Source organism: Pararge aegeria, chromosome 18 (assembly GCF_905163445.1).
Source record: "Pararge aegeria chromosome 18, ilParAegt1.1, whole genome shotgun sequence".
Taxonomy (NCBI): domain Eukaryota; kingdom Metazoa; phylum Arthropoda; class Insecta; order Lepidoptera; family Nymphalidae; genus Pararge; species Pararge aegeria.
Window position 1 is genome coordinate 1,310,164 of NC_053197.1, and position 27,128 is coordinate 1,337,291.

At 36.7% G+C, this 27,128-nt stretch overlaps 2 protein-coding genes across 2 annotated transcripts in view; one reads left to right on the forward strand and one right to left on the reverse strand.

Annotated features, from left to right (window-relative positions):
- Positions 1-305: 305 nt before the first annotated feature.
- On the reverse strand, positions 306-1,676 carry LOC120631554. Its single transcript, XM_039901186.1, has 2 exons — positions 1,455-1,676; positions 306-1,209 (listed from the first exon to the last, which is right to left on the reverse strand). Exons 1-2 carry the CDS (start codon positions 1,624-1,626, stop codon positions 359-361), a joined length of 1,023 nt encoding a protein of 340 aa, XP_039757120.1. The 5' UTR covers positions 1,627-1,676; the 3' UTR covers positions 306-358.
- A 20,788-nt stretch (positions 1,677-22,464) lies between these two features.
- Positions 22,465-27,128, forward strand: part of LOC120631601 (neuroglobin-like) — a 71,690-nt gene continuing 67,026 nt past the window's right edge. The window contains exon 1 of the mRNA XM_039901248.1: positions 22,465-22,994. Coding sequence (XP_039757182.1) covers positions 22,801-22,994 — 194 coding nt within the window. The 5' untranslated portion in view covers positions 22,465-22,800. The remainder of the gene's footprint in view (positions 22,995-27,128) is intronic.

Here is a 27,128-nt window from a genome sequence, read left to right on the forward strand (position 1 = left end):
TAAATGAATTTATTTAATTTTTTTAAATTTAATATAAACCGGTGCTTTCCGTTTGGCTTAGGAACTGTAAAAATTGGTGAGATGAATTGTTTTTCAGACTGAAAACAAGTCGAAACAAAACCTAAGGCTAATAATTCCGCAACGCACTCATTGATTATGTTTATTTCTTCGGAAGAATATGACCTACTTTTGACTTTATCTATTTGATAAGGAGCACTATGGAAGGGAATTTTATAACCTTTAATCCAGGACAAAATGGTATTATCATTCGTAATCTGCAACCATTCAGACAGAAAATACTGAAGTCTGCCGGCTGTAGGTTTATACGTCACTGCGTTGTGTACCTGTTGCGAAGGAATTAGCGTCGGCGACTTGACGCGTAGTATCTCGAGCGGTGAGTCGTCGGCGGAGGCGGCGCACGTCGGTAGTCGCGCGGCGCGGGCGCTGGCGCTCGCGCCGGCGGCTGCCGATGCTGGCCCGGGTACACTCGCGTCTCGGCAGCTGGTGCTCGCGGTGCCCCCCGTGCGTTTAAAGTAACCGGGTTGCGAGCCGAGTAGATCGGTTGTGAGCGAAGCTGATTCGTTTTAGCGCTGTTAAATCTCAACTCTGATGCGGAAGTTGATATAGCTTTTGATGACTTTAAGTGTTCAGACAAATTTGAACCAAACAAATAGTTATCTATTTTTGTATTTTTAATTACGTCTCTTTTTTGTTTACTAATACAGTTGACAATTGCAAAGCGTCTAGAGAGGGATTCTCTGTAGTGAGTGTCGCATAGCAATCGCCCGGCGTCACTCAAAGTTTTTATAACTTCTTGAGAACTTTCTTTTTGAGCTAAGATCAAGTTCAGTGCTTTGCCGATGGCAGAGATACAGCTTGACATTTGATTTTGCTTTTGTTCACTATAAACATCCCTCTTAACGTTAATCTCGGATAATGCAGATTTTATTTCAGAGTTTAGAATAGGTGCTTTCATATATAAACAGTTTTCAGGTGGTAGGTATCGTTTTAGGAGATCAATTTTCTCTTCCTTAAGCAACCCGTTAGTCAAAATATGTTTCCATCGTGAAGCTAAATCTTTGTGTATGTTTTCTCCAAAAGATTTGTCTTGTGTCGGGTCTGAGCCCAATAGTTGCAATATCTCTGGATCCAACTCGTCATTTTCCTCTATTAGCTGGCCTTCCATTGGTAGCTCAAATGGGACTTCGTCTGTAAAGACGACAAACCAATCAATTTGTACCATTTGAAAAACTCACACACGCTTTGCGTCGGAGCAGTTACAATAAACTAATATTATTTCATTATTTATATTTTTATCCACACACAATATAATGCCGGGATACAATTTCCACACACGTTTTACGTCGGGACAGTACATGAAGGTTTATTTAGAGTTATTAACAAAAACAAAACAGTAGCGGGTAAGCGGGTAAAAAACTATTATTTTTGCTAACCTTGAATTTCTCGGTCACCAGCTGAAGCTTCTGTCGTGGGTGATAACAAACTATCTTGATTCGACGAGTCTTCGGACGATGACGATGATGAAATAATTCTTTTTCTTCTTTTCACTAACTTTTTAAATATTCTATTTACCATATCACTTTCAGCTCGTTTTCTTTTCCCCATTTCTTCGAACTTTGCGCAAATATGGATACGTGTGACTCGGACAACACAAAATTACTTAATGACTGTCCACCCGATTAAATATGGCGGGGTGCATAGTGGTGGGAGATAGGTAATAAGTTAGAATAAGTCAAATTTCAACTAATTTATCGATTTAAAAATGTTAAATAACTTTAAATGTGTGATTAGGACAGCATAAACTTGCGTACTGCTGCATGTAAATAGTAATCATCTTCGGGAGAGATGCGAAGTATAATTTTACACGCCACGTTTTCCATGGCCAAGAGCTGTACAATAATATGAAATGTTCGTTCTGAGCTTTTAGTACAGGCTGCTTAGAAAACCGTCAATGGCATACAACTCAGTGCTGCCAACGTAACACAGCATCGAGAATCTCACAATAACGCCAACACCGTAACAAAAACGAAGCGAGAAGTACTTGCATTGAAAAAGCTTCGCTACTATTGTTACTAGCATATTCATTACAAAGTTTTGTAGGGCGCCATCTCTACTGCACCATCATTATTAACTATCTTCTTTCTGCGATGTTTTAACTATGTATTTCATAGAAACAGGCGTAACTTTGCGTATGTCTAAGATATAATAGTAATATTAATTCACGAGATTCGGAATTTTTAGTTGACCGTTATTGTTCCGATCGTCGTTTTAAACATCTTAAGAAGCTTTCGTTTGATTGTTGGATCAAGGGTCGGATACGAAGTCCTTGAAACGGCGCGTATTGTGAGGAGGTTCCTCACTCTGGAGCCCTGACCGCCGGTGGCTTGGGCATTCAAATGCCCCGCAAGCGGAGGGTGGATGTTTTTTGTAATAAATTTTCAATAGTGTTTTTTATTTTTTTAAACTATGTTGAGATAAAAAAAAAATTAAAATTAATAAATGATAGAGCATATTAATAAATAATAAGTAGTTTCTTTTATAATTTACACTGTTTAAAACTGTTTCTCATTTCACATCCGCGTTATTTTGCTATCTGACAAACATTTCCCATTTTACGCAGTTTATGGTTAACGTTTAGAACATTAGAGGTAAAATAATTACTGCTAAATAGAGTGAAGTGACTAACCCCCTGTATGAGATACACTACTATAGTGGAGTGGTTTTTGATGCTTCATAAGTCATATACACGGTTTCAGTATGTTCTTAATTGTGTGCAAGGCTATGCTAAAATATTGCTTAGTTAAAGTTAGTTGAAGTTGTTTGTCTGGTAGGAGGATTCGGCCGTGGCTACCACCCTACCAAGAGAGGCGTGCGGCATAGTGATATAGCGTTCCGGTACGGTGTCGCGTAGAAACAGATTAGGGGATGGGTTTCATATAAAATAAATATACTACGACAATACACACATCGCCATCTAGCCCCAAAGTAAGCGTAGCTTGTGTTATATGAATGAATATTTGTTTATGAATATAATCCACATCAATACTTATAATACACAGACACTGAAAAACATTCATGTTCATCACACAAACATTTTCCAGTTGTGGGAATCGAACCCACGACCTTGGACTCAGAAAGCAGGGTTGCTGCCCACTGCGCCACTCGGCCGTCGAATTAATATAACTGCATACTCTCTAACAGGTTAGCCCGCTACTATTTTAGACTGCATCATGACTTAATACCAGGTGAGATTGAAGTCACGGGCTAACTCGTAATGGTACAAAATACAATCAAACAAATCCGCATGCAACTTATAAGTTCTTCATTGTGTGTTGTTTAGTCAAAATGTCTCGAGTATGCTTTCTGTTAGAGCGAAACGTGCTTTACGACTATATTTGAAGATCAGTGTGGTGTGACTGTGTGTAACTTCTCCGTCCTTACTAATATTATAAATGCGAAAGTGTGTTTGTTTATTGGTTTGTTTGTTCTTTACGCCCTAACTAAGGAACCAATGAACTTAATATTTGGCATAGAGTTAAAAATACGGAGAGTTACATCCCAGGGAAACAAACGGTTTTCACGGGATTTGCGGCCCACGGCCATTAATTACACTGGCAACTACTCCTTTCAGAGTTGAACACACCAATGCTGCTTGGCAACAGAAATGGGCATTGCGATAGCACTTAAATCCGTCACATAATGTTTGTTACTAGGCTGTCTATTCCATGAACTTGAAACCGGAGCATCCTCAGGAGTCGTGACTTCACAATGTATAATTGTTAAGTCATTGTAATTCAATGATTTAACTTAAACTAGCGGACCCGCGCGACTTTGTCCGCGAATGACCCGACTTAAAAAAATATTCGTATGTTGTCGCCGACTGTTTTATTTTACGACAAACGGAATCGTTGTTTCTTTAAAGTTCTTTAAACAAACAACAATTCCGTTTGGCGAAACGTTTACCGTTCAGGCATAGCACGCATCAGAATCTCGCAAAAAGGATATTTTTTGCCGTTTTTTCCCGAGATTCCAACATAAATGAATCCTGGCTAGATATAATAGATCTTATAGAATAATAGATCAAGAAAAACTAAAAAAAATCGCTATTATGAATAAACTTAAAGAAACAAATTAGTTTAGTTTTTTACAAAGCGTGTTTTTTAGTTTGTTTGAACTATTTAATTTATTTCTAGCCCCAAAGTAAGCGTAGCTTGTGTTATGGGTACTAAGATGGCTGATGAATAATTATATGAATAATATACGTAAATACTTAACCGTTACTTAACGTTACTTTCTTGTCAGAAATTATGATTACTTTAAGCCTATATACTAAATTTCATGAAAATCATTGGAGCCGATTCCGAGATTCCAATTATATATATACAAGAGTTGCTCGTTTAAAGATAAGCTTCATTTTCATAATATGTAAAGCTTATGAGTTTACAGGGAGTCTTACTCGCCAATGACCACTCACTGAACTATAACCATGTGTAGGGTAAGAGTGATAAATTGGTTCGGAACACACAAAGCATATGACGTGCGCAGATTGAATCAACTTCCTCGCTTCCCGAATGATTGATGACTACCAGTTCGGAAGTCAAAGGAACAATACCAGCGAAAGTAACGAGTTGCTAAGGAACCTATCAGGAATGTGTAACTTTGTGTAGGTACAATAAACAAGACGTGCCTTTGTAATGTAACGAGGAAGAAAAATTTTGTAGGAGAGACCGGGTAATGTTGCCACAGGGGCCACTATACACCTTCATTTTCTATGTCATTAACTCATTACCTACCTTCCCCTGAGACTGTGGCGTGCATAGAGGGTATGCCCACGGTATTTAGATGATATAAAATAAACGAAATCTCCAGTACTAGTTAAAAATACTTAGGGGTAGGCTTTTTATAAAGCTTACAATCCTTAGGTTTTTCTATAACTTGTCTGGGAAGTATACAACGGGTTCCCCGGACGTCCAATAAAGCCAACGAGAGGGACACGCCGTAGTGGTTTTTAGTTCAGGTAAACGAGTCCCACATAAAGCTTTTCCACCACAAAAAAAAAAAAAAGGTTTTTTATAACTTGTACTGGAGATTTTCTTCATTTTATATCATCTGCATACCTCTATGCACGCCACTGCCTGAGACAACGCTCCGTTAAAGGGTTAAAAATCACACTTGTTTTTCAGACTAAGGTAATCGATTACGATATCAATTATAGTTATCTGCTGCATTTTTTGTACTTTTAGCCTTTTTACACCCGTTGTAACGTCCAAACGATAAGTCAATTTTGTAAAATTTCTAGAGGAGGTAAAAATTTCTATGATGTACCTGTAACATCATGAATTTTAAATATGAAACTAATTATTTGGATAAGTGTCATCATCATCATCATTCGATTGTACCAGTGGTCTGAGAAAAACTTGAACAGAAAGCGGTTATTTTAACTGAATTATAACAGTTAGACATATAGCCTTCGCTGACTTTCTTTTTTTACACGCTTTATATTAGCTTCACTTGTATGTACGTTTGTAACCGACTTCTTTGGGCGCGATTTTGACCCACTTTAAACGGTCAGATTTCTTTCAACCTTTGTAGACATATCGAGGACCGATGACAATACACTAATCTGAAAAGATTATTCCAATTTTCACTATAAAAAGCGTTAGCTGTTACTTTTTAATGGCCTGTTTTAAGTAATAATTAGAACTTTCATTTCAAGAGACGGACACACTATATCATCTATATTTTATCTCTTTAATGGTGGATGGGTTACAGATTAATTTTGCTCTAATAAAAATAATAGATCAAGAAAAACTAAAAAAAATCGCTATTATGAATAAACTAAAAGAAAGAAATTAGTTTAGTTTTTTACAAAGCGTGTTTTTTAGTTTGTTTGAACTATTTAATTTATTTCTAGCCCCAAAGTAAGCGTAGCTTGTGTTATGGGTACTAAGATGGCTGATGAATAATTATATGAATAATATACGTAAATACTTAACCGTTACATAACGTTACTTTCTTGTCAGAAATTATGATTACTTTAAGTAATACATGTAGTAAATAATTTTTATGTATCGTTGGTAATTTTCGCGGCTCACGCCAGTAAGCACACAGTCGGTTTAAATAAATAACCTATTTATACGGCAAAGTTTACTTTTATTCGTTCTTGAAACTAATCGATTGAGTAACAAAGTGAAAACACCTACACCTACAAAGTGGTAAGATAAAAATAAAATCTCATTTATTTTTATCTCACTACCTTTGATTGGTGATTAAGCTGTCTCGATGCCCTCCTCTTTAGTGTGAGAGCCTTAGGACGTTGGTGGGGTGGCTGGTACACATTTGTATAGGTTCCTCGGGCTTCTAGTAAATTCTGCAGTCAGCACCATTGTCATGCCGTGTGGTTTTACCCGGAAATACCTTATATGACCTCCGTCCTTTTTTTTTTTACGTGGGGAATCCTCATGGATACCAACACATCCGGGGAGGTGCAAAGGTTATGTCGGACTTTTACCGACTAAACCCCTCGGCGCTCAACACGTCGCCTGGTGACTGGGTTACGGAAACGCTTTCGCACACGACCGCCCAAAGGATAGAGGCAGCCATTCAAGTTTCCACCAAGCCAATCAAAAAGACCTGTTCCCCAGCGGTCGACGTCATTAGGGGAAAGGGGAGACATCAACCCTAAAGATGCCTCTTGTGAGACTAGGGCCTCTAGGGGTTAGCCAGGGCAGTAGTCTATTGGGACTACAGTTTAATCCGAAAGCCCCCGTGACCGGGATGAGACCTACTTTTACTCGTGAGGAAATCCTCATGAATAACACCGCAACGAGGCGAGGCACGGTGGTTATGTCGTCCTCGTACCGGCTAAAACCCCACATTGTCGCAACCAGTAACCTTGTAGCTAGGCCACGGGAACACTTCAAAACACACTTTAATTATGCAAACCAAGAAAGCATCGTACAGCTTCTCAATTTAAAAGTGTAGTATGTCGAAACAGTTCGTGAAATATTGACAAAAAGAATATGAAAGCGGGTAATTAGACATCCAACTCGACATCTGGTATCTAGGCAGTCTCGTTGTGACCACGATCCATGCGTCTGTGTCGAAATATCGACAGACCCAAAAATATTATCGTGGTATGTACTTGTTAAACAATCTGTTGGTATATATATGGGTCGCAGTGAAAAGAAAAGACGTGTGCACTGTTCGACTGTCTACTTTATATTGAAATAAATTCAGAAAAACATTTTACAAGAAACGAACAGAAAACAATGAGAAAAAATGAATGACGTAAAAGGTAGGAGTGAGTGTTGGAATGAATCATAGCCACAGACTATTGCACTTGTGTTTTTGGTATATTCCAACAGTCCCCCTCAAAAATACAAGTAATCAAACTTATCATTCTAGTTAATAATAATAACAATGATTTATTTAACTTAAATTTAGATCTTCATTAAATCAATAAATTTCTTGAAAGGTATCGCTTTTGTAAACAAGTCAGCTAGTTGGGTTCCTGTGGAAATAGATTCTAGCTTTTTTTATTAGCGATTTTTTCCCTTATAAAATGATACTTAACGTCTATGTGTTTAGACCTTTTATGATTTGCAGGGTTATTGGCAATGCGGATACAACTGTTGTTGTCTTCATATATTACTAGTGATCCCTTCACTTCAAAAGAGATGCTGCTTATTAGTGACCTTATCCAGACTGCTTCTTTAACAGCCTAAAACAAAGCCATATATTCAACTTCCGTTGAAGAGACAGCTACAGAGTTTTGTTTTCGTGTGTTCCACGAAATAGTTCAATTATCAAAGGCTTTAAATACATAGCCACTTGTACTCTTTCTATCTGTTTCATCGCCTCCCCAATCGGAATCCGCATAGCCAGTAATTACCTGCTTATAATCACATTTTTGGTACACTAATTTTAAGTCAAGTGTACCTTTAATGTAACGTAAAAGATATTTTAAACATTTCCATAATTCTATATTGTTTTTAGATTGAAATCTGCTCAATATACTAATTGCGGCACAGATGTCTGGTCGAGTACACAACATTGCATACATAAGGCAACCTATTACATTTTTGCATGGTGCATCGCATTGAATGTCAGAGTTTAATGCTAAAAAGTCTAATTTACAAGGAAACGGTGATTTCGAAGGATTACATTCGTTCATAGAAAATCTATTTAAAACATTTTGTAAATATGTGCATTGATCTAAAGATATTTTATTGCTTGATCTTTGTATTCTAATGCCTAGAAACAGCTTAATATCTTTTAAATCAGACATTTCAAATTTTTGCATTAAACTGTTTTTATGAAATTGTATAATTTCCATATTCTTAGTTGCAATTATTAAATCATCAACGTACAAAAGTATATATACATTTTTATCCGTACATTGTTGATCTAAAATATATAAACACGGATCAACTTCAGAGTTTTTGAATCCCATATTTTTAAGAATATGATCGAAGCGTTCGAACCAACATCTGGATGATTGTTTTAAACCATATAATGCTTTATTTAATTTACATACCTTGTTATCTTTAGCAATAATTCCTTCTGGTACTTCCATGTAAATATCTTCTTTTAATATACCATTGAGGAACGCAGTTTTAACATCCATGTGATGTAAAAGTAAATCAAATTGATTAGCTAAAGCCAAAATAAATCTAAGTGTAGTCATCCGAGCAACTGGTGCGAACGTTTCGTCATAATCCTGTAAGTACTCTTGAGTAAAACCTCGAGCTACTAAACGGGCCTTATACCGTGTAGGTTCACCCGATTCATTGTTTTTAATAGTAAATACCCACTTACAACTAACAATATTAACATTATTAGGGATTTCAACAAGATCCCATGTTTTATTGTTTCGAAGTGACTCAATTTCACTCTGTATGGCTTTTAACCATTTATCTGTATCAGTTCTGTTAAAAACATCATTGAATGACGATGGTAATAAGTTTGCAGATACGAGCGATAAAAATGAATCTGGGTCATTCATATGCATATAATCTTTAGACGATAGTTTTTTTAATTCTTTCGCTACGTCTTAGATTGATGAACTATCTATTGTGGGGTTTTCAGGATTTTCGTTCAAAGAATCTTGTTGTTGACTTTCTATTAGCTTTACTGATTCAAAGTCAGGTATACTAATTTTTGTGGGAATTTCAATGTCTTCACTAATGCTTCGTACAGGTCGAGTTTGTTCAAAATTTAACTTATCAAATGTAACATCGCGAGCAATAAAAACCTCTTTAGTATTAACGTTAAATAATTTATATCCGTTTGGATTGTAACCAACTAATATTGATTTAAATGATTTTTCGTCAAATTTACTTTAACGACTTTTATTATGTACGTAAGCAGTAGCACCAAACATTTTTAAATGATTAATTTTCGACCTTTCACCATGCCACATTTCGTATGGTGTTTTATTTGTCAAAGCTTTAGTGGGTAGCAGATTTGTAATATAGCTGGCTGTTAAAACAGCTTCTCCCCAAAATATTTTATCTAATTTCGCACTTGTAACCAGGGTTCTAGCCATTTCGGTTAACGTACGATTCATGCGCTCTGATACACCATTTTGCTGTGGGGTGTGAGGTACCGTTAAATGATACATAATTCCATTGTCAACACAAAATTCCTTGAACTCATTTGAAAGATATTCTCGGCCATTATCACAGTATATACTAACTACTTTAGAGTTCAGAAAATTCTCACTTTTTGCAACATAATCCTTAAAACATTTAAATACTTCCGATTTAGAATGCATTAAATAAATGACCGCATAGTGGGTATAATCATCGATAAAAGTAACAAAATAATTTTTATCATCGAAGGTAGCTGGCGTTATCGGGCCACAAACATCGGAATGTACAATGAAAAGGGGTCTTTTCGGATCGATTTGTCTTTTGACTTAGCAAAGGGTAGTCGTGACTGTTTACTAAGAACACAGGCTTCACAGAGTTCATTATTGGGAATAATATTATCAATTATATGATAGTCGTCAATAAACTTTTTAAGAATATGAAATATCTGTATGTTAATGTGTCCAAGTCGTTTATGCCATAAGTTATACGAGTTGGAGCTCTTAGTTACATGTAATAAGGACTGAGGTTTATTAACTTGGAAATATAGTTTAAAAAGATTGTTATCTCGCAGACCAGATATTAAAATTTTGTTATTTTTAGAAATGTGTGTTTGATCATTTTCAAAAATAATAGTCATACCTGCTTCTTGAATACGATTTACCGATAGCAAATTATACGGAACATCCGGTGAATACAAAATATTTTCGATTGTACCTTGATAACCTGAATTAGTAGTAACATTTATTTTCCCTTTACCAAATGCAGGAACATTGGTACGGTTTTTAGCTACACCTATCTTCAATGGAGTATTAAATTCTGAATATGATGAGAAGTAATCCTTGGTATGCACTATATGATCAGTTGCACCCGAATCTAAAAGAAAATAGATGTAATTAGTCATTGAGTTCGTATGAGAGTTAAGAAACTTACAATTTGAAAACATAAAAGCGAAACTGTCCTCGGTATTATTATTGTCGTTCATCATTGTGTTTGCATTAGACTGATTACTACCGTCGCTGTTACCACATTTTTTAATTCTTTTGTAGAAAATACAGTCTTTTATTTCGTGATTTCTCCGCCCGCAATGATCACAATATAACTTCGAGATTTTGTGTGTAGAAATTCCAGGGTATGATTTTTTGTTAGGTTGTGTATTATAATAAGATTTCTTATCAAATCCAGGTCGTCGTGAAAATTTCCTTGTAGATGTATGTAAAATTTTCAATTCGGTTGTTGTAGCGTTTTTTATTTTGACTTCTTGATCTAAAAGACGGGTCTTGACAAATGCTAAATTTAAATGTTCTTCTCCGAGTGTTTCTAACGCCGTGATTACACCATCATAAGATGTGGGTAGTGTTCATAATAAATGCGATATTTTATCCATCTCGTCTAATTTTGCACCCGCGGAAATCAATTCGGTAATAATGTTATCGAAATGATTAAAATGTTGGAATAAAGTAACATCCGGTTGCAATTTTAAATTAAGTAATTGTTTACGGAGTGCCAATTGTGTTGCCAAGCTTCTTCTCTCATAAATTCTATCTAGGTCCTCCACGATGGATTTTGCAGTGGCAGAATCTTTAGCAAAATTTAAAAATGCATCGCTTAAATATTCCACTATTGTGCCTTTAGCTATAAGGTTTTTCTTCGTCCACTCTTCGTCTGGATCGAGTGGAGTTTCTCCGTCAATAACATTAAGTACTTGCAGTTCACCCAAAAGAGATCTTATGCGAAACTTCCACGTGCCATAACGATCTCCATTGAATGGTTGAATATTTCTTTTCATTCGTGACTCCATATTTAAAAATAATCACTTGTCACTGATTTTAATATTTCAATGTTTTAAACTAAGAACTTTTTAACAACGTAGCCTGGGCCCATAACCTGTTGGTATATATATGGGTCGCAGTGAAAAGAAAAGACGTGTGCACTGTTCGACTGTCTACTTTATATTGAAATAAATTCAGAAAAACATTTTACAAGAAACGAACAGAAAACAATGAGAAAAAAATGAATGACGTAAAAGGTAGGAGTGAGTGTTGGAATGAATCATAGCCACAGACTATTGCGCTTGTGTTTTTGGTATATTCCAACACAATATATTAAAAAATGTCGATTTACCACGAAAATCTTACTTTAAAATCTTTTACTCATAGTTAACATGAACGACATCGCATGTAGAAACTAGTAGATTACGTTATAAAAATACCTCGCTGCCCATAAAACTGTTAGCCTGGGTGTTGTTTATTGACGTTATACATTATGCCCAATATAAACACGCTATGAAAAAAATATTGCTTTATAAACCACTACACTTTATTCACTATTTTTTTGTTGATGGAAGTGGTAAGATGGTTATTTTAATAACGAAGGTACCTAATATATAAAAATTAAACGGGCGTAGTTAGACGGTATTATGAAAATTAAGCTTAATTTGCTAGATTCCGCGAAAAGCAGGAGAATCTGTATGGTGTAATTTATTATTTCTTCAATCCTTATAATCCACACCAAACAGATCATATCATCCAAATTACCTAGTGTTCACTATAATTCACCACATATTTTACGTAAAAAGCAGTCCGGTTTACTATTCTTCAGGAGGCGTTGCGGATATAAATTACACCTATTTACGCCTAACCGTTTTCTTTTAGACATCAATTTGACTTGAGTACCCCACTTTACTACCAGCCCTCAGGTTGCCCCTTTAGTGTACTTGTTAGCCTGTTCGACCGCAGATCCTAGGTTCGAATCCCGGGTTCAAATAATGGAAGGTTCAGATATTGAATTCCTAGCAGTGGTAGACTCTTACTCTTCTTATAAATGTTGCTCGATCTTCATCCGCATTTATTGAAAAAATTTATTAGAAATTTTAGACGGCCGAGTGGCGCAGTGGGCAGCGTCCATGCTTTGTGAGTCCAAGGTCGTGGGTTCGATTCCCACAACTGAAAAATGTTTGTGTGATGAACATGAATGTTTTTCAGTGTCTGGGTGTTTATCTGTATATTATAAGTATTTATGTATATTATATTAATAAAAAAATATTCATCAGCTGTCTTAGTACCCATAAGGCAAGCTACGTTTACTTACTTTATCGCTATTTAAGGTTACATAACCTAAAGTATTCGTCAAGAAAACGGAAAACTTTTGCTGCTTAGCTCTTTCACGTAGCAACGGGGCAACATACTTTTTTGCATAGAGACAGTTGTTGATCTGAGAGTGACATAGGCATGTATCACGTGAAAACGCAACGCGGACAAAGTAGCGAGCAAATGCTGGTGCTGTATAAATATCAGAGGCGAGTATTGCAAGGGAAAGTTTAATAATTAAATTCTTGTACAGCAAGGGTGTTCAGCAAGCAATCTTAGTGAAGCTGTATTTAAAATTGAATCGTTACCCTCAGTATTTGAAGTCTGATACTTGGCAGAATATTGCAAAGTTCAATGATATATTTTCTTTTTGCTCTAAAAGTTAGCGCTTAGGGAATTATTACAATTTCTGACAACCCCTATGGGGCAGTGGTGAGTGCTGTGGTCTTATGAGTGGAGCTCCCGTGTTCGATTCCCGTCAGGGGAAATTCGTGATTTTATGATTTCAAAATTTCGTCTAGTCTTGGGTGTTAGGCCGTTGCTTTCTACCGCCCTACCAACAAATATAGATTAAGCGTGAATCCCACCGGGTAATGTTGCAGTCAAGTCTGTAGGTGTATTTATTTATTTATACTCTTTATTTGCACACTATAAGTTAAAAAAACAGAAGGAGAATGGAAAAAAAACACAGACAGAAGCAGTATACAAAAAGCGACCTTATCGCTGAGTAGCGATCTATGCCAGGCAACCTTAGGATAAGGAAAACAAGAGGATAACAGACTGCAGGTTGTGCATAATTAAAAAAATATATACAAATAATTCCATACTAATACTTGAACTAGATTACCCAAATAAAATAATACATAATATAATAAATATTAAAATACATATATACTGTAACAGTTAATACTATTACAAGTCGTCTGTAATGTAAACTATCGTGATTTTTGTGAGGTGTAATATTTGTATAGAAGTATAGATAGAAGCTAGATAGGCTGATAGCATAGTAAGGCTTCGGATTTCCACTGGCATTTCGGAGTTATGTGCGTTTTTAATTTAAGCAATTTAAACATCACTTGCTTTAACGGTTAAGGAAGACATCGTGAGGAAATCTGCATGCCTGAGAGTTCTCCATAATGTTGTCAACGGCATGTGAAGTCTACCAATCTGCACTTGGCCAGCGTGGTAGACTACGGCCTAAACCTTTCGTGCCCTGTAGTGGCATAGGTCTTTTGTAGGGAGTTCCACAATACACGGTCCTGGGCCGCTTGCCTCCAGTGGCTCCCAGCGACTCGCCTGATGTCATCCGTCCACCTCGTTGGGGGCCGACTTACGCTGCGCTTACCGGTGCGGGGTCGCCATTCCAGCACCTTCAGAGCCCAACGTCCATCGGTTCCCTGCCCATTGCCAGTTCAGCTTCGCGACTCGCTGAGCTATCTCAGCTCTCTCCATCGTCCGCGAGTTACTCTGAGCCTTCTTAAGGCCCATAGTTAGCGACCATGTTGGTGATGATGATAGATACTAACAAAACAAGCAATTTTGTTATTTTCCAATGAATATAAGGTCCAAACTAAAAAAAAAAAAAAGTGCATAAAGTTCTGAGATAATAAACAATACACTGAATTCGGAACGTGCTACTATTTTTGAAGTCGTTAAAAAATAATAAGCTAACTCTGTATAATAATGAAACTGTTTAACAGAGTAGTTCGTATTTCGGGTAGCATTTTGTTTCGTTATACCTACTGTTGTGTTTGGGAAAATTCGCGTAATTATTCCCTTTGTTTTGTTAATGCTTGAAAGTATATTAATTATGGCGACCTATTACGAAAGCGAGACTTCTCTACACAACACTGCTCACCTGAGACCTATTGTTTCAATTATTTTGGTAAATACTGCTTTTAAGAAATTACGCTACAATAAACACTTTTATGTATGATAAGAGGGCATTGCCAATTAAACAAACCCCATTTCATGTTAGGTATAACCGACAGTCCTCTGTGCAGAGCATGCAGGCAGATGAAACACCGACTAACATGTTGCTCCGATGTGAGTAGCAGCACAACGCGCAGTATACCTTGGCTCCCCAACATCACTCCGTGAAGCACTTGGCGATCTAGGCGGCCTGCTAAGCTTCTGGAGTGAGCTCGGCTGGTTGGAGTGACCCAGCTGGGAGCCGTACCAGTGGCACTACGTACAACGGAAGGTTTCGGCCGACCAAGTACGGAGATAAATAAATAAATATACTACGACAATGCACACATCGCCATCTAGCCCCAAAGTAAGTGTAAGCGGGGTCGCCATGTCAACTCCTGAGTACCCCTACGTCCATCGGTTCTCCGAGCTATGTACCCCGCGCATTGCCACTTCAGCTTCGCGTTTAATACTTCCAAGTTCTTCGTTCAATAACCCATTTAGCCCCAAAAAATAAATGCTTAGAATATACATATAAACACCCAGACACGGAAAAACATTTATGCTCGTCACACAAACATTTTCCAGTAGTTGGAATCGAACCCACGGTCTTGGGCTCAGAAAGCAGGGTCGCTGCAAACTGCGCCAATCGGCCGTCAAATTTTTAAGTCACAGCACAGCGCAGCGCTGGAGGGATAGCAAAGGTTTAAAGGCGCATTTGAACAACGCTGTTAACCGTACTTTTTTATCGGTTATAAAAATACACTCAGACTTTAATACAAAAAACCTCATCCCCTTTCAGGCCCTTCGGAAATATAAAATATTGCTGTGAAATATGATTACGTCCCTCGTTCGAGCGAAAATTTTTATTTTGTCGCGGGAACGAGCTCCAATTTAATTGGTCTCACGTTGACAAGGGTGCACAAATAGCGTGCGACAATATTTCACACCACCTTTATACGCTATGCTATGTGGAACACCCTGTTTTCACCGCCAATAAATAAATAAATATACTACGACAATACAAACATCGCCATCTAGCCCCAAAGTAAGCGTAGCCTGTGTTATGGGTACTAAGATGACTGATGAATATTTTTATGAATAATATACATAAATACTTAGAATATACATATAAACACCCAGACACTGAAAAACATTCATGCTCATCACACAAACATTTTCCAGTAGTGGGAATCGAACCCACGGCCTTGGACTCAGTAAACAGAGTCGCTGCAAACTGCGCCGATTGGCTGTCAAGTCTTATATCTATAATAATATACAATATCTGACAATCTCTTTTGTCAGAGCCTATACACCAATCTATCGCCACTTAATTCATTTCACAAAGTCAAAAATATCTTTATTCAAGTAGGCCCATAGATGGCATTTTTGAATCGTACATTACATGAGCAATTTGTACAAGGTAGTGAGGTGATGGCGATAACCATATTCATACAAGTTTTCAACTTTCTCGTCCTTAAATTCGCACTGGGCCAGCGTGGTAGAGTAGCGCCTAAACCCCTTCTCATTGTGGGAGGAGACCAGTACCATGAAGTGGGCCGGTAATAGGTTGAGATGATGATGATGATGAAATGTCGGTTAGCAGCAAATAAGCATAGATTTCAGGATAAACACTAAACAGCTATCTTATCATTGTGTACAAAAATTGTGTTTATAATGCCGACAAAATAGAATTATTTTAACGCGATAAAACCGACTCGGAAAGAAATGTTATACTGAGTAAGCAACGACCATGTTTAGTAACTAGCGGACCACCGCGACTTCGTCCGCGTATGACTCAATCGAGAAGCTAGAATATATCTGACGCTAACATCATAATTATCGTGGCTAGCTATGTTCTTACTATTATGTTACGTTGTATTTTAGTTGAAACATACATACATACATACATCCATCCATACATCCATCCTCACAAACTTTTGCATTTATAATATTAGTAGGATGGTACGCATGCATACGATCGTTGTCCCGAATGCCTTGCGACTTACAGTTGTTTGTGAAGAGTTGTGTTCTTTATCTCCGACAATATTTATCGGATCCATTTTATAAAAGACCATTTATGCTTGATAGTATACACTTTCAAATAACAAAAAACTTATTAAAATCGGTTCAAAGTTAACGAAGCTATGTTAAATAAGTAAAATTGATAAAAAATTTCATCCCATTTTCCAGAAGAAACTTATTGTTTATCGGGATAAAAAGTATCCTATATGTTGACCCGGAATATCAGCTACCACTATACCAAATTTTATTTAAATCCGTTCTGTAGTTTTCACTTGATGCCGGGATAGACAGAAAGACAAAAATTTAAGAAAAATCTGTTTTGGACTCAGTATCGATTATAAAGCATCCCCCGGTCAAAGTTTTCAAAATATATTCAATGTACAGAAAAATTCTTGTTACAGATTTATTATAAGTACCTATAGATAAGGAATGGAAAGTAAAATAGATTGTTAAAAAGTGTCGTTAAATGTCCCCCGGATGAACGGTATATATTAGTTCCTTTATAAACTTTCATTGTTAATATCTGTACATAATATTATTTAGCTTAACGGTTTGTTTGTAAGTCTGCAATTTGAGTTTCTTTGTTATTTAATTTAAGCAACTTAAATATCAACGGTGAAGGAAAATATAGTGAGGATACCTGCATGCTTGAGAGTTCTCCATAATGTTCTCAATGGCGTGTGAAGTCTACCAATCCGTACTTGGCCAGCGTGATATACTACAGCCTAAACCCTTCTATTTCTGGGAGTAGACCCGTGCCCTGTAGTGAGCCAGTAATGACTAACCCAGGCATCATAAAATTTTGCATATTCAGCTTGCCTTCAAGACCGGCAAAACGCAGGAATTTTAAATCGTCATTATCAACTCATTACCGGGTTGAAAAAAAAAAGTGCACGGGTCTCCTCTGATGTCATGAGAAGGGTCCACCACGCAGTTACCTCACGATGTTTTCCTTCACCGTTAAAGAAAATAGTATTAAATGACTTGAACTGAAAACGCACATAGCTCCAAAATGTTAGAGGTACCGGTTATCGTACGCATTCCCCTGAAGGGGAACCCGAAGCCTTACCTGAATTTATAATAACCGATTAAAATGCAGTAGAAGTCGCAGGCATCAGCTAGTCTTGTAAAACGCTCAAAAAGCACAACCTTAAGTAGATTTCATACATTTCAAATTAAACAGTAAAAAGTACCAAGTACTCTTTGTTCGAGCGTTAAGGCCAAACTTTACAGAACTTCGCTAACTTGACAGTCTTTGCCAGTTATTCAAGCGGCGCCGCGGACAGACAAATTAATCTTGTTAATCAAGTTCCCGGAGACTTGTCCTTAATCAAGTTATATCTGCATAGATTAAACTTTAATAGTTTTCTTGTTAAACTCATTTTTCTTGCTAAATTCGGGTTTTTTTAATAAAACCAGACGAAGATTATTTGGCTGGGTGTTCAGTGCGTCACTCGTGACTGTTCATTTTATGTGTTTATAGCTATATATATTATTAACAACCCGTTAGCGACCCACTACAGGACACGGGTCTCCTCCTAGAATAGAAATAAATAAATAAATAAAATAAATATACTACGACAATACACACATCGCCATCTAGCTCCAAAGTAAGCGTAACTTGTGTTATGGGTACTTAGATAGCGGATGAATATTTTTTTTATGAATATAATACACATAACTTACAGTATACTTATAAGATACAGATAAACACCCAGACACTGAAAAACATTCATGTTCATCACACAAACATTTTGCAGTTGTGGGAATCGAACCCACGACCTTTGACTCAGAAAGCAGGGTCGCTGCCCACTGCGCCACTCGGTCGTCAAATAAGAAGGGTTTAGGCCGTAGTCCGCCACGCTGGCTAATTGCGCATCGGTGGACTCCACACACACATTGAGAACTTCATAGGGAACTCTAATGCGTGCAGATTTCCTCATAAGGTTTCTTCGTAAGGTGAATGGGCGACATAAAACGGGACGGTGGATTTTGGATACAGGTCCAGCAGTGGCCGTTGGTTGAGTTGATCATGATGATGGTAATGCTAATATAATATATCTTTCAACTATTGTTATACTTTGGGGTTCCGAGGTGCTGGAATGGCGACCCTGCACAGGTAAACGCAGCGTTGGTCGACTCCCAACGAGGTTGACAGACGACATCAAACGAGTCGCAGAGAGCCGCTGGAAACAAGCGCCCAGGACCGTGGATTTTGGAACTCCCTACAAAAGACCTATGTCCAGCAGTTGACTTCAGTCGGTTGAAGTGACGATGATGATTGTTATACTAACAAAAATGTATCGTATTCAATAATGTTAGTAAGGAGGTTGCAAGTACGTTTGTTTTTTAAAATTTTGTTTTTTATTAAAAATAATTAAATCGTTTTGTGCAGCTTAGCGTTTTTTTCGCTATTCTATGCTTCGACATTTATTTGGAAAGCCCAAACGATTTTTATTAAAGCCAAAAGAAAATGTTATTATATTGAAACGACCACCGACGGAAAATAACAACGGTGAATCATTTTTGTATATACGAAATGAAAAATGGCTAAATGAAACTGCCGGCTCTGTGAAAAAATACAAATAAAATGACAAATGCTGTAGGGACCTAAGGTACTGTTTCATTGCTGCACACAGTTCGGAATAAATGCAACTGCCGAGTTTGGAAAAGAGCAACTGCTGAGTTTCTTGCCGACTTCTTCTCGGTAGAATCTGCTTTCTGGGCCGGTGGTAGAGTCACTGCAAAGAGTCAATTATATTAGGCCTACTGGAAATAAATAAGTTTTGAAACAAATGAGTTTTGAAATAAAATAAATTTGAATTTGAATTTTGATTATGAATTTAGAATTTGAATTTTTAATTGGAATTTAGAATTTGAATTTTCATATTGATACGAATCTATCCGTGCGCATAACGAACGTTAACAAGCAACTTAGAAATAACCCTCAGCTATTCCATGTTCCAGTGATTTAGCAGGTGGTCACGCTATTTATATCCCTTTTCAGGGTATATAATCGGGGGATATAATTTTTATCTCCTGCCCATGCTAGTTGTGGGTGAATGGGCGCACGGCGAAACGTTGCGGGACATTTTACCCTGTGAAGTGTGCCTCAGTTTATAGGCGATAGTTATCCACCTACCATCAGATAAGTTATCTGCTTGGCCGGTTAATTATTCCGAAAAAAAACGTAGATTTACATACTTGTAAAGTTACTAACAGGCTGTGTTCTAACCTTTCATTTAACCTAACCCGGTCCGCGTAAGGCAAGGCCGTAAGTACAAACAAACTTAGTCTGCTCACGTATTTGATTATGGCCAGCATTGTTATAAATCTTGATATTGTTAGTAAATGTGAATCCCACCATTTCAGTTGTTTCAGCCTTAGCTTAAAACTGCATAGTCAATTATTTAAAAATCATAACTAAGCGCTTACTTGTTTTGCATCCTATTTATCATTGTATACTCCTGTAATGGAGTCGTAAGGGTCGGTCATGACGGCTTATTGGCGCAGTGGGCAGCGACCCTACTTCCTGAGTCGAAGGTCGTGGGTTCGATTCCCACTACTGGAAAATGTCTGTGTGATGAACATGAATGTTTTTCAGTATCTGGGCATGGGCATGTATATGTATATTTCAATTATTTATTTATATATATTATTCATAAAAATATTCATCGGTCATCTTAGAAGGTACCCATTACACAAGCTACTGTTAGCGGTTGCCCACCTGGCTGATACCTACGCTACGTCATAAACATGTTGTGACGTCACTAAAAGATCCATTAATATAGAATTGCTTTAATATTACTACTTTGCTTTATATAATTCGTAATAATACTTATCTAAATATTAAATGTTATCCAAATAGAATTATAACAATATATTTTGTGAAATAACTTAGCGGAAACTAATATCGTAAAATATTATTACTGGTTCGTTTTATTGTCAACATAGTAAACGGTACCTGAGCCGTATAAAAGTAGAATTACCTTCTCAAGCATTCATTCTGTATCAAGTAATTGTAGGGGGAAACTCTGCTCGATTATAACCTTGATAATTTTTTTTTTTTTTTTTCAATTTTTTTTGGAGAACGTTGGGATAGGATTACATTTGACATATAATTATATAACAATACACCTACTTTGGAGCGAAATGGCGATGTGTGTATTGTCGTAGAATATTTATTCATTTAGTTATTATTTAGTTCTAATATACTTTTTACGCTTAGTACAAAAATGGACCAAACTAAATATGTGCCTGCGCACAGAATACGCAGAAATGGATCAACTCCTTTATACCTTTTTCATACAAATTTATCCAACAAATGTTAATATTCCCACAACGCAATACACATCATTCAGCGACGCGTCTGAGAGTGGGCATGGCTATGCATCAGACAAAAAAGTTCTGACATTACTTGCGAACGAAATTGCAGTTCGTCACACACTCAAAATATTAATACGTCTCTCAAACACAGCACTGCAATAGCGTTGCGGTATGACCCCAATACTATATTGGGGTCACACGTAACGGCAATCAAAATTCGTATTAATCAAGGTTCGACGTCGAAATGAAGGTAGAATTTCAGTCAGTTCGCTTTAAGCTTCCAAAAGATATGAAATTATATGAAAATGATCAAGGTTAAACTGGACATCAAACATCGCATATCGTGTGTTAAAATCCAAATAGTCGTATTTTAATACATTAAATTCTAAATTAATATACAAGAAAAATACACACATCGCCATCTAGCATCATCAAGTAAGCGTAGCTTGTGTTATGGGAACTAAGATAGCTGATGAATACTTTTATGAATAATATACATGCATGTCATTTTCCAGATGTGGGAATCCACAGGCCCTTGGAAGCAGAAAGCGGGGTTTATGCCAACCTTAAGTTTTTAATCATCAAGTTTTCCTTAAGACTGGAGATTTTCTTCATTTTATATCATCTGCATACCCTGTGAATACCCTTTATGCACGCCACTGCTTGACTCAACACCGTCACCAATTATTTTATCACAGAGGTTCGTCCTGGAGTCGGATATATTTAATATCATTCACAGCAGGGAAAACAGAAATTTTTCCCTCAAACAACTTTTAATCCCCGGAAAGTAACCCTAAATCCTAAAAAATGTATTAAAGGTTTATCGTAGGAAACGGATTTCTTCCTAACAATTTTAATTTAAAAAATTGTCCTTAGCATCGTGTAATGAGTGTTAAAAGGACTCATATAACTTCTATATTTTGAAAGTTAAAGACATAAAAAGGCCCAGCTGGGTTTTAAGGTTTGCTTCAGCAATAAGTCACGTGGGTGAAGCTACAGGCTTGCATATTTCAGTGATATTGTACTTTTCGGTATTTCGACCAAAGTGAACGTTATGTTAAGCACCTCCCCTTCGAGAAGACAAGTTGCTTTTTGCGTATAACGTTCAGAGACTTCACGATCTGCTCGCCTCTTCCCTCCCAAATCTCATTACTAAACAATTTTCTCTTTTCACAGGTAACGCAGACGTCGCCAGATTAGATTAGATAACCGAAGATGTACTCAGTGAATCGGCGAGACATTATTTGTGGAAACACGGACGGAATTTATAAACGTCTAAATAATTTACCCGAAACGGAAATTCTTTTAGATGGAATTAAATTGAGGAAGTCTCAATAAATATTGATTGGAGCTTTTCTAAAAGACTCTTTTGAAGTATCTGTAGTAAAAATAAGTATTTAAAAAGTGCGGTGAATGTTAATAGATACAATTAAAATAACTGAACTATTTTTAACCTTAACTATATTTAAAAAATGACGCAACTAAAAATCAACGTTAAAAAGAGAAATCAATGTATATAATGAAAGAGTGACACAACTAAACCAGTTCAGTGCAACAGTGAATTTTAATAAACGAAATATAAATTTAAAGAGTGACCTAACTAAATTTTGTATTAAATCGATGATTTTTAATAAGAAGTGACGATATCGACTGAAATTGTCAATATAATAATAGTGGAACAACTACAAAGAAAAATAATGTCAGTGAATTAATAACAGTAGACTTAGTAGTATAATAATATCATCTCAAAAAGGTGTTGGTTAAAGAAACCAAATTCTGAGGTTAAAGTTCGTGTGGTGCAGAAGATGTCCATTCAGTGAAAGTGATAAGCAAGCATGGGGTGTCAACTGGGAAAGTTGGCCGCTTCGGAGCGCAGGGTCAATAATACCCAGGCCGACCTTGGCGATGGCCCTCCGCCAGCGACAGATCCGAGGCTGCCCTTGACAGCGAAACAGAAGTACTCGATGCTGGCCTCCTGGAAGGGCATCTCGAGGGCCATGGAAAAGACTGGCATCTGCATGTTTATTAAGTAAGTTTAGGATAAGAAATTTCACGTCACAGTGTACGAACAACATCTACGTTCTACTGCGCGGAGGAGAGAAAACCAAAGTGTTACACCTTATTATAAGCAACTTGGCCTTACTACCGGGCTGCCCTATGCCTTACATTTTATGGTCTGATACGGGAATTAAAACGATGACCTCGTGATTCAATTATGCCCACCACTAAACTAACAAGGAAGTTTCAGATTAATTTTCCAAAGAACATTAGAAGCAAGGGAACATTAGAGGAAATAACATTAGTCTATGGATAAAAACCAAATAGAAATAGAAAATATTTATTAGAAAAACTCAGTACAATTAATCTTTGGAATCCTGTACCCTAAATTAGGAAATCCCGTATCTTAGGGGCCAGTGCCTTCCCAAACATTGATTCAATCATTCAGATAATAGTGCACTTTAACAAAGGAAATAGTGCACTTTAACAAAGGAAACTTTCAAAGGTGTTTTGAGTTCTCTAACGGTTTAGTGAGAATAGCATGCTGACTGGAACGCATGTATATGTGTGTATTTGTGTGTGTGTGGTTATGTGTATGCGTGCGTGTGTATGGGTCTGTGCGCCCATCTGTACGTGAATGTTGTGAGTGTGTGTGCGCACGAACTTCCGTTTATATCACGATGTTTTATCGTTTCACATTATTTTATAAATAAATTTATGAAGTTTGACATTGGGGTTTCCCATAAGTTAATTATCTTATTGTCAGCTCGTTAAGCCGTCGACGGTGCCCTGTAATTACCATTTACATGTTATTATAAAAATTTGCGCCCACCAACCTACATTGGAACAGGGTGGAGGCTCAATCCTCCTATAAGAGATGAGGTCTGTCCCCAGTATTAATTAACATTAGCTGAAGAGGATACAAGTAACCATAAATATAAATAGCATGTAATTATTACGTCACTTCTTTCTTCCGTGCGATACAAATACGAGTCTTTTGTCATATAAAATTCACGTGACAAAGAAACGTGCATAATATATGAGAACGTCGCTTCTAGAGTAAAAGCCGTGTCAGTTAAAATATACGCTGACAGCCTCTGGCGTTGGCATTGAGTGTTTTCACAACTGCATGATAATCAGTACCTCAAGTTTCTTGTTTTATATGTTATGTTAGTAATATTGATGGATGAATTGTATAAACGATTGGCCTTGAATGGAATTCCTGCGGAGATTACCCAACTTAAGCGTATTATTCATAATATTTTTCTAGAGCTATCCTGTTCGCGTACAAAGAAATTAGAACTGAACTAAGCGATAGACAGAGCGATATAAACATAGAATACAGAAATATAATTATCTACGAAACCCGTTGCAACTCGTTCTAGTTATTATTACGTTACAGAATTATGTTACTTATATAAAGCCGCAATATAAATAATATATAACTAGTGTAAAGTGAAGTAGCGGTACACTGGCAATTTGGTTAATTCAGCTGGCATGAAACGGTTATAAAACCAACGATAACAGAACTATAGGTGAAGTTGAAAATTATATTGGTTTTCTACAAAAGGCTATCTATATTCAGTATGTACAGGTAGGGGCAGAATAGATATTTGCGTCTTAAATAGATCGGGTAGAGGAGATACGGGCTCTAAACGGTTACGGTAAAGGAAAAGCCTAGTGTCTCGTTGATGTTTTTTCTAGACTATTGTAAGACTAATACAGTCGCCCTTTGAAAGAGTTTAAAAAATCGTGTGTGCAGAAGGTTCTTTTTACGTGATACCTTCTACCACGTAAATAGAATGTCAAAGAGATTTACATAAACAATTGTTGTTATGATTGCGAAATTTGTTGATACCTACGAAAAAGTAATTGCTAACGCAACATATAGTCACACAATATATAGTATAACATAAGTCAATAAATGAAATTCGAATTGAAAGTTCTTAGCACTTATTTATTGTAAAGTCAACAACTCCTGAGGATGCTTCGGTTTCGGATCGAAACGTGCGTGGAGGGTACATTGCCGAAGATCTGTTTGGTGTGGAGTATAAAGATTGAAGAAATTATAAATTGCAACATACAGGTTCTTCTGCTTATCGGAGAATATATAGCAAATTAAGCTTAATTTTTAAGCACAGTTCCTAAGATGCTGGCAGCATTGTCTCTTTGGATAGCCAAGCTGTTATTTATTAGTTATTATTATTATTCTCATTGTTTAGTTTAGAGTGGTATTATAATAGACAGATAGATCGATAGATTAGATAGATAGTCCCAAGGTAAGCGTAGCTTGTGTTATGGGTACTAAGATGACTGCTTCATATTTTTTTGAATAATATACATAAATACTTATAATATACAGATAAACGACCAGACACTGAAAAGCATTCATGTTCATCACACAAACATTTTACAGCTGTGGGAAACGAACCCACGGCCTGGACTCAGAAAGTAGGGTAGGGTCGCTGCCCATTGCACCAATCTGCCGTCTAAAAAATGATTTATAAAATAAAGTTAAATAAATAAAGATTTATAGAACAAAAAAAAAAAAAGTTATATAAATAATAATTACTAGGTACATGACCTAATAAAAATTTTAAAAAGCTATCCGCTTCGTGGCTTTATCCGGAGATGCTGAGGAATTATTCATGTATCTGAAGGTTACAATATTGTCTTTCTTAGCTCTGTCCTATGTATCAATAATATATTATCTTTGAAGCTGGCACTTGCACGCTTGTCATCGATTTTCTGCAGTTTGCCGGCGACAGTCGCACTTATGAATAGTAAATAGGTGTGTCGGAGAGAACCGAAACAGAGACTTGTGTTTTCAACTGACAAGTTAGTTTAGCATATTTTATGATTGTGGAATACGAAATTACAAAACCTGCGCTAACTTTTCGAAACGCGGCGTAAATTCATGAGATAAATAATGTAGAACTTGCTCCGCTCGCGTTGTTTTTTTTTTCTGATGGACTGTTAGTCGAGCTACTTTAACATCAAAATAAAAAATCCTGTGCAATTTATTCATACACGGCAGAAGTGTAACTTCTGAAAAGTAAACGAGAGATTGAGGTGGCTGTAGAGTATCAGAACTATTAGGATAAATGTAAGGTTTCTATGTATGTCTCACTCTGTCCTATACATTTATGTTTTTGTTTCTTTATCTCGATATTATTCGGTTTCCTTGGTAACTTAAATAGGAAACATAATGTTTAATGTATTCTATCTCATTCCCTCCCACACATGTGTCGTCTATAAATCTGTCTCTTTCTTAATCGTGAAGCATTTCGTTATATCGAGTTTAAAACCACAACGGTTATAATTTCCCTTCAATAATTATTACACAAAGCAATGCAATATAACTCCGTAGTAAAGGGCGTGCGCTGTACCAAAGAGTTCTGTGGACCACCATTTAGGAATCTCTGATGTAGAACATGGTAGCAATAATTTAATTTGCTTGGAATATAAATAAATATTTTTTTCTGATGTGCACGAAATTCTCGGACACGTTCCGTAGAACTTTTTGCGTTTTTTTTTTCTTTTTTTCCGCCAGTATTCCCTTTTTTTTCAAATTTAGTTTTTGGCATAATTTTAAAATTAATTTATCAAGGAGATTAAAATATTGACACAAATAAAAAATTGATCAACAATCAACACTTATACGCAAACACATGGAGTCCGAGAACGTGTGATGTGTTCTATCTCATAGCCGGCTGAATCCTATACCTACTTTTATGTGTTAAATGGCTGCGGTTGATGATGACAAATAGCTACCAGTCGCGAAAAAAATAAGTACTTTGATAGAAAAAGTGGGTATATCCCGATATGTTAATAACCGATATGTAAATTGCGTTACCCTATCGAATGCGTTGCGTTGTGCGATTGTGGAAACATTGCATATTCATGCAATAGCATGTTTCGCGGTTGTTTTTCTTTTTTTTTTAAGAGTTCTATTGTGTGTCTCTGAGACTCTTCATCAGGTCTATGTGAAATTATAATTGGTCTATTTCAGAATAAAACTTTTCGTTCATAAATAATTGTCAGCAAATCCGTCAATAAATGATGGAGTTATGCTGGAACATACCCATGTAAAGCTCCAAGCTCCTAGGGACAGAGATGAATCACCGCCAATTTCCAAACTCCGAGCTGGTATTAAGAATTCCGA